General features: G+C 39.1%; 1 protein-coding gene across 1 annotated transcript in view; it reads right to left on the minus strand.

Moving 5' to 3' along the window:
• Nucleotides 1–17,466, minus strand: part of cbx7b (chromobox homolog 7b) — a 30,764-nt gene extending 13,298 nt beyond the window's left edge. Inside the window, exon 1 of the mRNA XM_030122456.1 lies at nt 17,109–17,466. Coding sequence (XP_029978316.1) covers nt 17,109–17,177 — 69 coding nt within the window. The 5' untranslated portion in view covers nt 17,178–17,466. The remainder of the gene's footprint in view (nt 1–17,108) is intronic.
• Nucleotides 17,467–19,341: the final 1,875 nt, after the last annotated feature.

Consider the following 19,341-nt stretch of genomic DNA (forward strand, 5'->3'; position numbering starts at 1 on the left):
TCATTTATAACAATTTGTTTATTTTCATACTTTTTCCACTTCAGACTGCCATTTGACCCCCTTAACATGCTCCAAAACTCACCAAATTTACCATGGATGTCATGGCTGGTGAACTCTTTGATTCAATATCAAAATTAACCCCTTGGGTGCCAAAATGGACTCTGTAGCGCCACCTATGTACTAAAAAACACACAAAATCTGCCCTAGCGGCCAGTAGGAATGTCACAGAAACATGAAACAATTGCCAAAATGTTGGTCTGATTGAGCCGACAAATCATAAAATGACACTCATGAGCTAACTCCAACAGGAAGTTGGCAATCTGCCTTTGAAAGTTACTCTATGTTTCTGTAATTACTGCTCATTCATTTCAGGCTTTTGACAAAAAAGTTATACCTCATTAAATTCCCACAAGTCTGCAGAATCCAAAAGTGAAAGAAGTTTTCAGATACGGCCTACCGTTATGGAATAATCGCAATTTTTTGAAGACTATGTTTACTTTCACTTTTCATAATGACAAAAGCCCTATATAATGCTTACCAGTGCAACTCAGTAGGTGTGTTACAGTAGGCCAGTGGTTAGCACATTGGTGTATGGTGTAGGAATCCTGGGTTCAAGCCAGGCAATGACATTTTTTATTTATTTTTTTTTCATCTCTCCCCCCCTCACATTTTTAAACAGGTTTTGCTGCATTGTATTGTGGATATTGGCCATTTTCCAAACATTACGACGTACACGGAGTATATTTTTTCTAAATAAAGGCTTATTACAAATAAAAAAAATAATGTCTAGTAAATAACTTCTTTTCCTTTTTATGACCAAACGCTCAGTTGTTTGTACAATGTTTCTTCATTCAAAAGTACTCTTTCTCACAGACACACATGGTCACACAATAGGGTTTTTCCAAAATAATAGCCTTAAATGTGATAAATCAGCACTTTTATGCTGAGTTATTCATACAATTTCAATTCATTTTTCAAACTGATTCTTTTTCTCACATACAAAACAAATGCACATACACACAGTAAGGTTTCCAAAATAAAAGTCTCATTTAAAGGTGATGGTGGTTTCAGCAGAGGGTCGCTGGTGTTCTGTAGAGATGTAAGGAGGACGGACACTAAAGCGTGGGAACTGGTATGGGGACGGAGAGGTGTGAGTGGAGCTGAGGTTTCGACGGTCATGAGAGGCTGATCGCGGGGTTGGCGGATCACGCGGGAGGCGGATCGCCCGGTGCAAGTTTTTTTTTTCTTTACCCCTCACATTTTAAAACAAGTTTTGCTGCATTATATTGTGGATATTGGACATTTTGCACACATTGTAAAGTGCACGGAGTACATTTCAAAAAAAAAAAAAAAACACAATTAAAACTAATACATAATGTCTATTATATAACGTCTTTTCATTTTTATGACCAAACACTCAACTGTTTGTACAATGTTCCTTCATTCAAAAGTACTGTTTCTCAGAGACACAAATGCTCACACAATAGCGTTTTTCCAAAATAATAGCCTTAAATGTGATAAATCAGCACTTTTATGCTGAGTTATTCATACAATTTCAATTCATTTTTCAAACTGATTCTTTCTCTCACATACAAAACAAATGCACATACACAAAGTAGGGATTCCAAAATAAAAGTCTGATTTAAAAGTGATAGTGGTTTCAGCAGAGGGTCGCTGGTGTTCTGTACAGATGTAAGGAGGACAGACACTAAAGGGTGGGAACTGGTATCTGGACGGAGAGGTGTGAGTGGAGCTGAGGTGTCGGCAGTAACGGGAGGTGGATAGCGGCGGAGGCGGATCGCCCGGTGCGAGGTCCCGCCCAATGCTGCTTGCAGCTTTAATTAGGGACCGAGCCGAAAGGTAAGGCCCTCTCACACAGTGAGAGGGCCTTGCCTGCAAGCAAGGCCCTATTGTTATTCGTTCGTTTTTTATTATTATACTATCGTCATTTTAAACTGGATTTTGACCCCCTTAACATGCTCCAAAACTCACCAAATTTGCCATGTAATGTCATGGCTGGTGAACACTTTCATTCAATATCAAAATTAACCCCTTGGGTGCCAAAATGGACTCTGTAGCGCCACCTTTGTACTAAAAAACACATAAAATCTTCCCTAGCGGCCAGTAGGAATGTCACAGAAACATGAAACAAATGCCCAAATGTTGGTCCGATTGAGCCCGACAAATCATACACTGACACTCATGAACTAAGTCCAACAGGAAGTTGGCAATCTGCCTTTGAAAGTTACTCTACGTTTCTGCAATTACTGCTTTTTCATTTTAGACTTTTGAATAAAAAGTTATATCTCATTAAATTTCCACAAGTCTGCAGAATCCAAAAGTGAAAGAATTTTTCAGATACGACCTACGGTTATGGAATAATGTCGATTTTTTCAAGACTATGTTCAGTTTCACTTTTCACAATGAAAAAGTCCCTATGAAAATCTTGCTGGAGCATGTTTCCATATGTGTCTCTGTAGTACAGTGGTTCATGTAGCTGCCTATAAAGCAGACGGACCCTGGTTCAAATCCAAGGCAACACAATTTTTTTTTTTTTTTTTTTTTATAAACAGGTTTTGCTGTATTGTACTGTGGATATTGGAAATTTTGCACACATTCAAAAGTACACGGAGTACATTTTTTCAAAATAAAACCCCTATTAAAAATAATACATAATGTCTATTACATAACTTCTTTTCATTTTTATGACCAAACGCTCAACTGTTTGTACAATGTTTCTTCATTCAAAAGTACTCTTTCTCACAGACACACATGCTCACACAATAGGGTTTTTCCAAAATAAAAGCCTTTAATGTGAGAAATCATCACTTTCATGCTCAATTATTCACACAATTTCAGTTCATTTTTCAAACTGATTCTTTCTCTCACATACAAAACAAATGCACATACACACATTAGGGTTTCCAAAATAAAAGTCTCCTTTTAAAGGTGATGGTGGTTTCAGCAGAGGGTCGCTGGTGTTCTGTACAGATGTAAGGAGGACAGACACTAAAGGGTGGGAACTGGTATGGGGACGGAGAGGTGTGAGAGGAGCTGAGGTGTCGACGGTCACGGGAGGCGGATCGCGGGGGAGGCGGAAAGCCCGGTGCGAGGTCCCGCCCAATGCTGCTTGTAGCTTTAATTATATTATTATTACTCAGACACCATTTTCACCTGGATTTTGACCCCCTGAACATGCTCGAAAACTCACCAAATTTGGCACACGTCAGGTCTGGCAAAAAATTTTCTAAAATGTAAAAATTAACCCCATAGGTGCCAAAATGAGCTCTCTAGTGCCCCCTAGATACACAAAAACGGCCCTAGCGGCAAGTAGGAATGTTGTAGAAACATAAAACCAACGCCAAAATTTTCCTCTCATCAAGCCCGAAAAATCATACACTGATCATCATGACCTAACTCCAACAGGAAGTTCAGAATTTGCCTTTCAAAATAAAATGCTCAAATTGCAAACTTCCAGTAGGAATGTCGTAGACACACGAAACCAACGCCAAAACTTTCGCTTAATCGAGCCCAACAAATCACGCGCTGACACCTATGAGCTAGCTCCAACAGGAAGTTCGCAATATGCCTTTCAAAATAAGATTTTTAAAACTAACTCTGATGACACCGTTTGTCGTGTTGACTGCTAAATAGCACCAAAAGATAGAGTGAACCCTCCTCAAAAAACTGATCATGTACTTTATCCATAACTGTCTTAGTTTTTTTTTTTAGAAGTCCACAAAGTTGCGATGTTTGGAACTCATTTTTCACTTTGGAGTTTTTCGCCACATGTGACATATCTATCCATTCCTGGGACTCAGCACAACTCTCACATGCAAAAATTTTTGAGATAGGATGTACGGTTATTGATTTATAACAATTTGTTTATTTTCATACTTTTTCCACTTTAGACTGCCATTTGACCCCCTTAACATGCTCCAAAACTCACCAAATTTGCCATGTATGTCATGGCTGATGAACACTTTGATTCAATATCAAAATTAACCCCTTGGGTGCCAAAATGGACTCTGTAGCACCACCTTTGTACTAAAAAACACACAAAATCTGCCCTAGCGGCCAGTAGGAATGTCACAGAAACATGAAACAAATGCCAAAATGTTGGTCTGATTGAGCCCGACAAATCATACACTGACACTCATGAGCTAACTCCAACAGGAAGTTGGCAATCTGCCTTTGAAAGTTACTCTACGTTTCTGCAATTACTGCTTATTCATTTCAGGCTTTTGACAAAAAAGTTATACCTCATTAAATTCCCACAAGTCTGCAGAATCCAAAATTAAACGAATTTTTCAGATCCGACCTACGGTTATGGAATAATCGCGATTTTTTGAAGAGTATGTTTAGTTTCACTTCTCACAATGACAAAATCTGTATATAAGGATTACCAGTGCATTCCACTTTGTGTCTGACAATAGACCAGTGGTTAGAGCAGTGATCTACTATGTGGGAGGTGTGGGTTGAAACCCAGGGTAGTGACTTTTTTTTTTTTTTTTTTTTTTCTTTCCCCCTCACATTTTAAAACAGGTTTTGCTGCGTTGTATTGTGGATATTGGACATTTTGCACACATTACAAAGTACACGGACTACATTTTTTCAAAATAAAACCCCTATTCCAAATAATACATAATGTCTATTACATAACTTCTTTTCATTTTTATGACCAAACGCTCAACTGTTTGTACAATGTTTCTTCATTCAAAAGTACTCTTTCTCACAGACAAAACAACAAACAAAAAAACAAAAAAACAAAAAACAACAAACAAAAAAAGCGATCGCCAGAAGGGCACTGAGGCCAGAGGGGCAGGTCTTGAGGGACACCTCAGGTCTACGTGTACACGTCCCTGCTCCAGACATACCATACTTTCCAGACTATAAGCCGCTACTTTTTTCTCGTTTTGAACCCTGCGGCTTATAGAGTGATGCAGCTCGAGTATAGATTTATGGCAAATGGCCACCAAGGGGTGCTCTAGCAGGAAGCACAAAAGCGAGATAGACAGGTGGTGCGAAGAGGAGAAGTTTTAAGTGTAATGTTTACCAATCATTTTGCGTGTCATGCACAAACCTTCATCATGGAAAATACACAAAGAAATGCATATTTTGCAGCTTTTAAGTTAAAAGCAATCGATGTGTCTGTCCAAGAAGAAAATAGAGCTGCAACACGGAAGTGCCATTGAGCAACAACAGAGGAGAGATGTAGAAGGTGTGTGACGGAGCCTTTCTGAGGCTGTTCAACTGAAGAACACTGAAGAAGACGACTGCAGTGGTTTTAATGAGCAGAAGGAAGGTGAAGATAGAGATCAATGACTTTTCTGGGTTTTTGAACCAGCCGTGTTCCTGCTGTTTTACTGCCATGTTACAGACACTGTTTGGAAAAAAGCAGTTAAGGTATGGAAATAAATATTTACATAATCTTTCTGTTTACCATCTTTCTGTGTAAATATCTCATGTGACAACGTGGACACCTGCGGTTTATGGTCAGGTATGACTTAAAGTCAGCCGCAGCTTATAGTCAGATGCGGCTTATATTCCGGTGCGCCTTATAGCCCGGAAAGTACGGTAATTGGACCGATTCTCATTTTTTAACATATATTGGCTTTTCAAAACATAATCTACCACCCTTCAAAGTCCACAACACTGGAGACTGTAGTTTCTTTAGATGCCGAGAAGGCATTAGATAGAGTGGAGTGGAGCTATTTATTTTATACACTGGAAAGGTTTGGCTTTGGGCCCAAGTTTATATCAAGGGTGAGACTGCTGTATGCAGAACCAGTGTCCTCAGTATGTACAAACAACATTTCATCTGAGCCCTTCCCAGTCTCCCGTGGCACTCAACAGAGGTGTCCTCTCTCTTCCCTGTTGATTGCAATTGAACCCTTAGCATTGGCACTACGTCAGTCCGACTGGGATTTTCAGGGGGAATAAAAAACATAGGGTCTCCCTATATGCGGATGACTTATTGATGTACCTATCTGACCCAAACAACTCCTTACCATCAACCCTAAATATTCTAGAAAGGTGTAGTAGCTCTCTGGACATAAAATTAATATTTCGAAGAGTGAGATATTTCCAGTCAAGGACGCAGCACGTTCTTTAGTATTTGATACATTGCCTTTCAAAGTTTCCTCCAAATGCACCTACCTTGGAGTTACAGTACCTGATAGCTTTTCAAAACTTTTCAAAGAGAACTTTAGTCCTCTGATGTCAAACGCTGAACAGCTCTTAAAATGTTGGACCCAACTTCCACTGTCTGTAGCAGGATGAATTAATGCAATAAAAATGACAATCCTCCCCAAATTTACATACCTTTTTCAAAGCATCCCTGTCTTCATCCCAATTTCCTTTTTTAAAAAAACTAGACAGAATCCTTTCTGCATTCGTTTGGAATCACAAACCTGCCAGGGCAAGGAAAAGTTTTCTTATATGGCCCAAATGTGTTGGTGGCATGGCCCTCCCAGATTTTCAGTCCTGTTACTAGGTGTGTAACTTCCAAACCATACTGCACTGGCTTTATGAAGACCCTGGTGCACATGCCCTTTCATGGGTGTCCATTGAAGCTAGCTCATGTAAAACGTCCTCCTTAGCAGCCCTTGTATATGCACCTCTCCCCTTATCATTCACAGCCCACACAACTAATTTGATAGTGAAGACTTCTTTGAAAGTATGGACTCAAATAAGGAAACACTTCAGTTGACAAACATTTTCTTTTCAATCCCCTGTTCATTCCAATCACTTCTTTGAAACTTCCATAATGGATAAAGCCTTTATGTGGGGCAGTGCAGGTATCAAGAAATTCCAGGATTTGTATCATAATAGGACATTTGTCACCTTTCAATATCTGTGTGAGGACCCCAGGAAGAGTTGCTGATGTCCTGCATCAGCTAATGGGGATCCTAATAAATAAATAAATATTCCTAGGACACACTTCTTCCGATATCCACAAATTCGCAACTTTGCAAGGCATATTTCCTCTGTATTTCCAAATCAGCCAGCACAAGCCCCCATGACCATTTATTAGCCAAGCCTTTATCATTCAAGGGCATCATATCAGCTTGTTACAGTGCACTCATGGCACTTTCCTCATCTTCATTTTTTTCTGACATTAAAGCACAGTGGGAAAGTGAGCTTGGGGAGTCCATTTCAGAGGAATGTTGGGAGGCTGCTTTGAACAGGGTACACAAATCATCAATTTGTGCAAGACACGGGTTGGTTGGTTCAATTCAAGATTATACAGTAAACACTGGACAAAACTCAGATTATCCAAACGGTTTCCTGATGTAGATCCATCATGTGACAGATGCCAACACAACCCAGTATATCTCACAGACACACACACGCACACGCACACACACACACACACACACACACACCAGAGGCGATTTCTCCAAGACTGCAAGGGCAGCTCGGGTTCCCCTAAAATTATGAAAATTAAATGGTCAGACATGTACGGTTGTGTTGACATTTCATTGACCACACGTGTTAGAACACGTTCATCTCAAAGACGAGTTCGTTCAGAATCAGCTTTATCACAAATCAATGGACTCGATGTTGTTAACTTCTCATACATTCCCGTTGCGCTGTTTTCTCATACAATCTATGATCAGTGCATTTGCCTGTAGACGCTCAGCATCCATGCACTTCAATGGGACTTCATGGAACAGTTTCTTTCATTGCCTCAAAACTGGACAGTAATTATGGAGGACTGAACCTGCCAAATTAAAAAATATATACAGAAATATAAAAATGGCTTGATAAGTTCATTTCCTTACCATTTATTTATCTATTTTGTCCTTATTTATATTTTCCTTATTTAATTTTTATTCTGCGTTGCTTTCTATTTACATTTTCCCCCTTTTGCATTTTCTTCCTCTATTTATTTCTGCATCACCTATTTATTTCTGCATTACTTTCTTTTTACATTTTCTTCCTCTACTTATTTCTGCGTCACCTATTTATTTCTGCATTGCTTTCTATTTACATTTTCGTCAGTATTCCCTTTACATAAGGAGGACATTACATGATACAGTTGCACATGAATTCCACAGAATCAACCTCTGGTGTTTACAGAACATCCATCTCACTGTGTCCGGTCTGACCAGTGGAAGATGTCGAGACCCTTCTGCTGCTGCCAAGTGCGCTTCTCCCCCGCAGGATTGCACCTATATGAAATGAATTAATATTCTACCATTCAAGCAGTTTCTCCCTGTAAATGTATTGACTCGTCAACTCAGGGCTTCATTGATGCTGTCTTTTTATAGTTGTGATGCACGCACTTAACTCCAGGTGAAACTACTCCGAGTTGATCAAACTAACTCAAATCAGCTGTTCTGGATCCAAAAACTCAGAGTTTCCAATCTCAGACTAGATCAACTCAGAGTTCAGGGTCAGACTCAGAGTTTGTTGAACCCGCTTTGTGAAACGGACCCCTGGTCTATTCAGCACCGATAGCACAGCAGCCAAATACACATTGACCAATAGGAGAAGAACTGACCTAAGGACACGCCTTTAAAGACTGCCCCCTTCATTTCCCTAAAGAGGCATAAATGCATAAAGAAATGGAAAAAGGTTGAGCAGAAATAAATAGGCTTGGAGAAATAGAGGAAGAAAATGCAAAAGGAGGTATATTTACCTCTTCAGTTTTCCCCCTTTTGCATTATCTTCCTCTATTTTTAAGGAAAAATGTAAATAAGGACAAAATAGATAAATAAATGGTATGGAAATGAACTTATCAAGCCATTTTTATATTTCTGTATATATTTTTTTAAATTTGGCAGGTTCAGTCCTCCACAGGTAATTGGATAAATGCCACGATGTTGTCCTGCCCCCGGATGCTCGGCATCTCTAGGGGTGAATGGAGCTGTGGGTGGACCTCAGCTGGGCTGGACGCTGGGCTTCCATGTGCTGATTGGAGAATCAGTTGAAAGGCTGAATCTGGTTTGATTGACAGCTATTTTGAGATATACTCCTTCACTTGACAGAGTTCAGTTTACTACCGTCACGCATTCTGCTTGTGAAATCAAGAGAGAAACCACTACGAAATTACTTGTTCATTTCTTGCACCGTAAATACACAAATATACAAATCACAAGGAATGGAGGGCCGAATTTATGTTTAAATAACTTGACAATTTTTTTTGATGTAAGCCGATAACGAGCTTCCCCTCTCTGAAAGATGAACAGTTGCCACTGACACACACACACACACACATATGCTCTTGGTCATGCCCAAAGTTAGACTATTGTTGGTCACCCATCTTTAACACAATCTTAGGCTTCCTGGAAAAGCCAATCTCACCATGCTCACTGACTGGGCTGTTTGGCGTGACATCTAACCACTTAGGCCTAAGTAGGGAGGAGTCTAATTGTATTGCATTCCTTACACTCCTTGCAAGGCACCTGATTTTGATCAGATGGAAAGACAGCAAACCTCCATCATTTATACACTGGGTCAAAGATGTACTTTACTTCCTCCAACTTGAGAAAATTAGATATTCTGTTAAAGGATCAGTTGGAAATTACACATATATATATATATATATATATATATATATATATATACAGGGTGTCCCATAAGTCTCCATACATAGGAGACATAATACATATGGTTCTAAAATGTATTTCTTTATATTTCTTCTTTATAGTTCTTCAGCAGTGGAGGACACGCATTGAAATGTGTTCCCGACAAAATGGCAGTCATATAGAGCATACTAGATAAATAAAAATGGTTTATGTCAAGAAACATTTATTTTTCCTATGTATGGAGACTTATGGGACACCCTGTATATATAAAATAGCATATGGGGACGTTTTCTGGAGTACGTCCAGGCCCACATTACATTACCCTTAGAGTAAGTAGAGGAAAGCTATATTCATACATGAGTCAGCGATCCATTATGGCTATAATACAAGGACAATTTGATGCTCAGTGGCCACCTTCCTCTCCCTTTTATGTGACCCCCTTCTTTTTTTTTCTTATTATGTATGTGAATGTTTTTTGTATGTGTGGGTGTGTAAGAAGTGTATTAATGGAAAAAAAAAAAAACATTTCAGGTGTTTTCATGTGATAAAGCCCATGCCAAAATGAAATAAAGAAAATGTGGGGGAAAAAAAACAAAACAATTTGTTCAATTACATTTAGCCTAGAAAAACCTGTTTAAATATACATAGCATGGGTACTGCTTGCTGGGTGCCACCCTTATCAATGCTATTTTTTTCCCTGCATGAAGCTACAGAGGACAAAAACTGAAGTAGTCGCCTCTAGAATAAGGCGGGCTTCTCCATTGGTTGTAAAGGCAGCTGGCAGTAGAAAAGGGTGGTGCTACAAAAGAAATCCAACGCACACTATTCATTGCTTGCCAACTGCCAATGCAGAAGAAGAAGAAGAAGAAAAAGAAAAAGAAGAAGAAATCCAAATGTCAGGGGGCAATTTGAGTCTCTGGATGATGTGAATCACGATTGTGTAGAAGCATTTATCTCTGTCAGCCATCTTTTACGACTCACTACAGCAACGTCACTAGGACAGTCATTGGCATAGAGTCATGATTACCCTCCACCGCTCAATTTCCCCCAGATATAGATCAAAATGTTTGTCAGCTGGATAGGCTCTCAGCTGTGAAAGAAACTGAATGTAGACATATAAATTGACTCTCAAAATCACTTCTGATCGCTAGAAAGATACTCCTTGAAGGTAAAGTTAAGTCTCTGTACTTTCACATAATTTGACTCATACAACAGTAATTTGTTCTAGCGAGGCTGCCGCAGCGAGTTGTAAAAGATGGCCGACAGAGACAAATGCTTCGACACATGTGTGACTCACATTGTCCGGAGACTCAAATCGTCCCTTGACACAAAAAACTGAATAAGAGTGAAGTCTTACTGAAAACTAGTAAGCTGTGTGAAAGTAGTGGAAGATGGCGGATCACACATACGTGGTTCAAGTCATGAAGAAAAGAAAATGCGATGACACTACTAAACTTTGTGAACGACGGCGACAGAAAAATTGGGTGAATATCGGTGTTGCTCATATGGAAAAAGATGATGGTGGACAAAAGCCTAAGTGAGCCAAAGTAGCATGCTTTCTCCTGAACAGGTAATTCCACATTGTATTTCAATTTGTATTGCGATTTTTCATTTGAAGATTACTATCATCTGTATATCAGGGTGACACTGTGGAAAAGTGCTCAGGATTGAGTTGTTTGTTACTCTCAGTGCTACAATGCATGGTCTGATAATGGTAAGACTTGGTGCTGGAGACAGACTAGTGTTTTCATGTCCTCCCCCATTTTTCTCATCTATGTGTGTGGTTTCTTCGACTTGATCACATTTCTTAGAACATACAGGTTGCCTGAATGAAGATTTCATTTTAGTTGCTTGTATCTGAAAATGTTGAATATGCAGCCCATGGGTCCACTGTATGTTTAACCTGTGAGACCCAAGACAGTTTTCCTGCATGGCATGACACCTACGAGGGCTGTTCAATAAGTTCATGGCCTCACCCAGAAATACTGAGTAAAAATCAAATGCATTGGTCCGTGTCAATGGTGATGGGATAGTGATGCTTGAACATCGATGGACCAAGTGCATTGCTGTAAATGGAGATTATGTTGAAAAATAAAATATAAATTATCAGTCTGTGTTGTTCTGTTCTGGGTGAGGCCATGAACTTATTGAACAGCCCTCGTACGTATCTGTATATTTCTACTCTGTCTTTTATAGGGACTTCCTTCCAGACTGCTGATTTAGAGTAATTAACCATCTGGCTACCTCGTGTTAATTTTTGTTGTTGTACATATTTGTACTTATAAAGTAAATATTTACTTACTGTGACCTTTTACTGATTTTGACATTAAAATTGTGGCTCATTCTGCCTTTTTGGAAATTTTATACATTGTTAAACTTTATGACAAATGAATCAACTGTTGAAACAATAGCACACAACAGTTTTAATAGATAAATACCCCAAAATACACAAACCTGTGAAAACTTAAAAAAAAAAAAAAAAAATCTTACAATATATCTACAACTGAATATAAATATGAGAAACTATATACAAAAATGTACAAACTTTATACTCTAGGTTTATAACCTGTGTACTGTCCATGGGGGTCAGGAAATTTGTTTCTGATGTGGGTCACACAGAAGCTGGGAAATCACCCTCCTGTTTCCCTGACCAAGTCATCCATGTTGCTGGAATATAAAATGTGTGAAGGCAGCAAATCTGTATTCCCTGTTGTCATCTCAGGGCTGAGGGGCTTGGCCCAGTAGAGTGACATCCTCCCTGTATTGTCGATGGAGACGAAAGTGGCCCTCATCTAGGCAGTAGAGGGAGAAATGAGGTAAGGTGGTAATACAGTTGGATGGTTCTTGGCCACAACATACGTTTTCCACATTTATGGACATTTCTTGACAGTTGCCACAGGTGCACCAAGGTAATCCCTGGTTGGTGGTCTGAGGGATTCCCCGTCTTTGACGGTGTGACTCCATTAAATCAAACATGAGTCCAGGTTGTCTCTCCACCATGGAGATTGACCGTTCCAGAAGCTCCTCCAGGGGCATCTCCCTTATTTCCCTTATTGGATAGACAAATACAAGTTTAAATTGAAAGATATTAGTTTTTACTATGGCAAAATGATTGTAGGTATTAGAAGATGATTGACAATTGTGCAAAAACAATATTAACTCAAACTGCACTCTAGTGAGAACAGATTTAAAGTATTACTTGAGTCACTATTTACAAAATAGATATTATTATCTTTGTGTAAATAATGACTCAAGTAATACTTTTACTTTTATTGATGAAATATTAACTACATATATAGGGTACAGGAATTAACTCTTTCATGCGCAGTGGTCACTCCAGTGGACAGTTATTCTACAGCTGTTCTCTTGTATATTCATGGATTTTTGTTGTTCTTTTCGTTGTTGTTGTTGTTTTTGTTTGTTTGTTTTTTTTTAGACATATCTTTACTAAAGTTTTAAGACACTCCATATCTTTTCTGACATGAATTAGTATCATTATGTAGCTCTCTCCGAAGCATGAACCCCCAGAATCACAAATCCTCCCCATAGTTTTCACACAATTTATCAGTCAATACATGTTTCTGTGCGTCAAAAATTAAACGTGTGGTGTCCAGCTGAGTGCACATTTTTGCCACTTTATGAAAAATAGGTTCATAAGAAATTTTTTTCAGTGTTATTATTTTTTTATGTATTTTTTACATTTTTAAAATTCTTTTTATTTTATTTTATTTATTTATCTTTTTTTTTCCCACAAGAAAATTTTCAATTGCACTGTTTTTTTCATGCCTAAACAGGAATAAAAACACTCAGGAAAAAATTTTGATTAAGGTTCTCATAATTCGTGCATGAAAGGGTTAAACAGCATTGCAGATCATAGGTAACAATTTCATGTAGGCATACACAACATAAATTTAGGCATATACAACATAAATTAGTCGCACAAAATGGTGAGTGATGTAGTCCATAAGCCTACTTGCATAGTTTACAGCCTATACGCATGTGGAAAAAAAAACAAAGACATAGTAAGACATTATTCTACAAGCCTCCACTCTTTTGCACCGAAGTCTCTCTAACTCCAAGATTCTGTCCTTCTCTGTCATGGGTCTCCTTCCTGGCCCAACTGGAGTCCTGCTTCTCCCTTGACCCCTACCTCTACCCCTACCCCTGCATCCGCCTCTCCCTCTGGTCGTAGGAATCCACTTACTCTAAAAAAACAAAACTCGACATAAGTACAAACACTGAATCCCTAAAAGGACATAACTTTAGAGATATTATTTCTGCCGGTTTTATGACAGCAACATGAATGACCAGAATCATCCTATCACAAAAAACGCTAGAACTAGAATAACCAAAATCACGTTCTTTTAATACATCCACGTGACAACTGATAGATTGAATTTTTTCACATTCAGTTTATGAATGTTTTTATTTTTCTACACTTACCTCGCCGCTCAATGGAAGTGATGACAGAAGTTGAGGTGCTCACCATTTTGGCAGGTTGTAGAAACAAAGAATTCGAAAATTGCAAAAGATAGAGCCAATGCTTTTTGTCCCAAAGTGCCAGCTGTTAGGTAAGTGCAACACCAGAACAGAAAAATCGTGCTGTCTTTGCAATGATTCAGGTATGTGCCACCTAGGGTAGGGGAGTTACACACTGTACCTTTAAGGTTTGATTTGATCTATTTCATGCTGTCTTTCCATTCTTTAATTCTTGATGTTAAATCCAAGTTGTCCATGCCATTGGAAAACATCTATGATTAGCATTTACTATAACTTACTAGGCTTTCTTATACCATGTAAAGCCACAAAAACTCTGTGACATCATGCGCTAACAACTTCAAGCTCTCAAACATATTCTCAGAGGATGAAGTCACTACTGCTTCCCGACATTATTTTACTCACCACCTTCCCCATATACAGGAAGAACATCATGCATGGACATGTAACTTTGTGGGCAATAAACAAGTCAAATAATCACTTGTACTTTTACATGTAAATATGCACCATTTTTGGGCCAGACATTTCTACAGCACTGACACAGAGGTAACCAAATGTGGAGCGGGGGGGTGGGGGGGGTGGTTCTGTAGAAACACGGTAGTGGAACACAGCAGACTCTGAGAAGAAGAGAACCACCCTCCTCAGTAGATATAAACCACTCATTCTATGGTTAGGACAACACAACAATTCTTGCTTTCACTAAATGTTACCATTATGACAAAAAATCTATGCATACAATACTTCATTTCTGTAGTCATAACCTTCTCAATTCACCCTAATCTTAGACACTGGACCACATGAAAATCCTGTGTGTAAACTTGTGAACTTTTTTCTTCTCTTTCCAATAAATATTTGACAAAACAAAAGCATCAGAGGATTGCATATCCCCTTTGCCCCCACAAAACTGAAAAGTGTTTTTTGTTATCTATTTTTTATGTAGTTTCACTGAATCCAGAAACACCAAAAGTGTCGAGTAGTTTCAGAAAATGGCACCTTGACTCAGTCCACACCATATGGGAAACATAATTGCTGCGATGGCCACAGCAAATTGATGGCAATCAGATTAAATAGATGGAACAGACAGAATTGCAGCCTACTGCACACAGACAGACATGCTTACTGTTATATCCCCTCATTATATACAAGGAGGATAACATAACTTAAATGAAAAAAAATTACAATTTAAAAAATAAACTATATTATTAGTGCATTGAGTTCAACTCAATATGCCTCTGCATACTCAGTAAGTCAAAGTCTACAGGTTGTGGAACACAGAGTCCAGTGAGTGCATCATGTGGTTTCACAACTGCATCTAGGCACATGTGGTTACTCTAAAACTGGCCTTTGTATATTTACAAGTCTACAGAACTTTCTCTTAATGCTGACTGATGAATAAATGCTACTGTGGTACACAAGCAAAGTGACTTGTTGCACACAACATCTCTGAGGGGGATAAAAGTTAAATGCTATTGAGTTAATACTGTTGCTTGTGTCAATAAATATTTACTATCAATTCCAATAAACTGCATATTTTTCAGTATTTACAGTAAACATAGTTCTGGAATCAGTCAAAAGACTAATCCAAATTTCCAGACCCCATTGAAAACCTCTGGAATGTGATCAAGAAGACAGATGGGCACAATTCATCAAGCTGCTATAGGCTGAGCCTACTGAGATACTTCTCATGATACACTGAGCTCCTCTCTGCTCCTTCTCTTCTCTATTCATGTTACATTCATGCAAATACATGTTACTGACTTCACTTATTCCATGGAGTCTCTGTGCTTTATGTCCTCACAGGTTTCCTTGGATCATCTTTGGACCTGCTGCTGTGGTCCTGCTTCTCTCCTGAGTCCATTATCCTCATCATTCATTTATCCAAACAGTTGTGATTCTATTATTGGTACTAACAGCTGCAGTAGTAGTATATCCACTGTTAATACTTGTGCTTGCAGTAGTGATAACAGTTATGGATATTTGTTCTACTTTTTGGTAGTTATACTAGTAACAGCAGTTCTAGTTTTTAACAGTTATTGTTGAGTTTGCTGTGCATCCATGCCCCCCCTCCCCATCTCTCTCTCTCTGTCTTTCTTTAACCCTCTCTTTTAAACCCCAACTGGTGAAGGCAGACAACCAATCCTCCAAGAGCTGGGGTCTACTCAAGGTTTCTGCCAGTGTTTGCTCCTGGAGGATTCTGTTGGGTGTCTGTAAATTGGCTTAAGAGTCTGGTCTTGAAAAGCTCTAAATGTAAAGTGTCACGAGATAACTTTTGTTATGATGTGACGTTATATAAATAAAATCTGATTGACTGATTGATTACTGAAACGGATACATATAGATTGTAAATGTATGAGTTGAATTTTGCATATATCAGTGCTCTCTGATTTTAATAATTAATTTTACTATTATCTTTATAAGTAATTTCCTTCAGTTTGTTTGTCAAACATTCTGTGGTATTCTAACTAGCGTATATTGGAAATTTTACACTGCTGGGTTAACAACCCCCACCCCCCCACCCCAAAAAACAAAAACAAAAACAAAAAAAACCACAAAACAAATAAAGACAAACTAAAGAAAAGCGATTCAAAGAGTCTTGACCATGACCATGTCTGCCAAACTTTTAATATCTGCACAAACTTTAAACTGTCCATTAATATTAAATGCTTCAGTTCATTGATTCATGGAAATAAGGTAATTTGAAGGGGGCCAAATTTCTACCTGGGTGTTAACACCACATGGTAACTTACCCCCAAACCCAATTAGAAAACAAAGAGGCCTGAAGAAGGGCGTTTGGTTAATGTCCTCCTGCTTATTTAGCCAAACACCTGACATGTTATGGCGTAGTGCGATGACAACACTCCGCACGTTCCGTTAAAGGGCCATTCTCCAGTAACCCGCCCCCTTAAATAACCAGCTTAGACGCGCAGTTCTGTCCATTTCATCTCTCACGCTCACATTAGCATCCAAAGTAGCATCCTCTCCACCCAAAACGTCTTGCTCTGTTTCCTTTAAAATGCTAACAACGTCCTGCTGCTGAAGAGTCGTAATATTTGGCCCCAATTTTCCAAGCATTACCTTTCTAACTCTCTTCTTGACGATTGATTCCACGGCGAACACCTGCTCTCCTATCGCTGACAGCTCCATCTGCGTGCACACAGTGCGTCCGGTTATTTTTAACTGTCAAAGTGAGCTTTCTCCGGGCTAAACTACGCCGACGTTAAGCGGTTAGGACAGTGCTCCCTCGGGTCTCCCCCTCTTCCTCTCCGTCGCTCTGCTTCTTTGTTTTCCTCAGTTACGGGCCCATTCACCGCGGAGAGACTTCCTTGTGCTGGATCTCTACATCCGTTCAGTGACTTTACAAAATCTGCGACACATCTGCACACAGCTCCGCGCGGATCCGTCCACGGTGGCGCGCGCTCAGTACTCGGGTTTGCGCGCACTTGCGACCGCCTCATCCCTGTGTTCGGAGAGTGATGGTCCCCGGGTGATTTAAGTAAAATACACATTAAACTGAAAATAACATCATGGAGTACTTTCGGAATTAACTAGCGCATTGACTTCCCTCCAGGGACGGACTGGGACTAAAAAACGGCCCCTTTATTATTCCAAAATTTAGGCATGCATGATTATAAAGAACCACCTGCCAACGTGTCAAGATACTCACATATTGTTCACAGAGAAAAACACTTCACAATCAACAATTATTGGTGTTAACTGATTAATTTACAAAGCACTAGTACAGTCTTTAAATAGGATTATATAAGGTAGCATCCTGGCACATCCTGGTACATCATGGGACTTCCCTGCACTCTCCCCCTGTCATGATCTTTGGAGCTGCAACCATCTTCAACCTGAATTAAAAAATTATTATGCATTTTTTAAAAATATGTTGTTAGTCACTGTGTAGCTATAGCTACAATTACAAAGAATTAATAATGACATTCTTGTGGTTCAAACATGTTCTATACATGACATCACCTGGTATTACAAAAATGTCGTCATTAAAATTAAGTTGCAATTAAATTGACACTTTGTATAACATGTATCAGATACTTTAGAATTACCTTCAAATAAAACTTATTCAATATGTCTTCAATATTATGGAGCGCCAAGGATGCCAAAATTAAATGAGTCATTAAATAGTTAAAATTGGAAATACATACATTAGATAAATAAATACATGTATAAATAATTACTTAAATGTGTCATGAATTAATGAAAATAGCAATTTAAGCATATATAATTATTTCACTATTAATTAATTATGTCATTGTGTCTGCCCGAGAATGCCACAATGAATTTCTTTTATCTGTCAGCCTCACCAATCAAAGTCTGTGGGCCGGGTTAACATCTAGTCAAAATGATTGCTTTAGCCCAGGGGTGTCCAATTCTGGTCCTTGAGGGCCGGTATCCTGCATATTTTAGATATTTCCCTCTTCCAGCACACCTGACAGTCATTATCAAACTTATGCAGAGCTTGATGGTAGGCTCATCATTTGAATCAGGTGTACTGGAAGAGGGATACATCTAAAACATGTAAGATTGAGGACCAGATCTGGACACCCCTGCTATGCAGATCAGAGCCCTATAAAGAGAGTTACAACATGCTTTGATGTCATCGCTCTGGTGATCACATGGTTCATGTCAGCCTGAACAGTTCCGAATGAACTGAGCGCTCCAATGGGAAAAACAGCAGTGAGCTTGGTAAATCTCAAAATAAACCACACACAACTGTTGTGTCACCACTGTATGTATTGTTGCGTGTTACACTTTTTAGTTGGGTTGACCACTGAAATGAGTGCATTTATTACTTTGAAAACTTAAATTTTGGGGGGAAAGGTTGGTGGTAGCTGGTGATAGCATAGTGGCTAACTTAGCATGTTAACATTAGCACAGCCACTAAATTCATTAAAAACTCAACATTAGCAAACTCAAAACTCAGAATTCATATAGGACAAGTCGGATCTTACAAACGTCAAGTTACAGAAGTTTCTCCTCCTAATTCTACTCATTAATAATAACTTTGAGCGGCCATGGGTCATGGATGGATGGTAGAGCGGGTTGTCCAATAACTGAAGCGTTGGCACTTTGAATCCCGCTCTGTCCTAGTCATGTGCTGTTGTGTCTTTGGGCAAGACACTTCACCCTCCTTGCCTCCAGTGCTGCTACTCACACTGGTATATGAATGCGTATGATGTTCGGTTGTGGTCGGAGGGGCCGTAGGTGTGGATTGGCAGCCATGCCTTCATCAGCCTGCCCTAGGGCAGCTGTGGCTACAAATGTACTGTAGTGTGAATGTGAGAGCAAA

Source organism: Sphaeramia orbicularis, chromosome 19 (genome assembly GCF_902148855.1).
Source record: "Sphaeramia orbicularis chromosome 19, fSphaOr1.1, whole genome shotgun sequence".
In the NCBI taxonomy this organism is placed as follows: Eukaryota; Metazoa; Chordata; class Actinopteri; order Kurtiformes; family Apogonidae; genus Sphaeramia; species Sphaeramia orbicularis.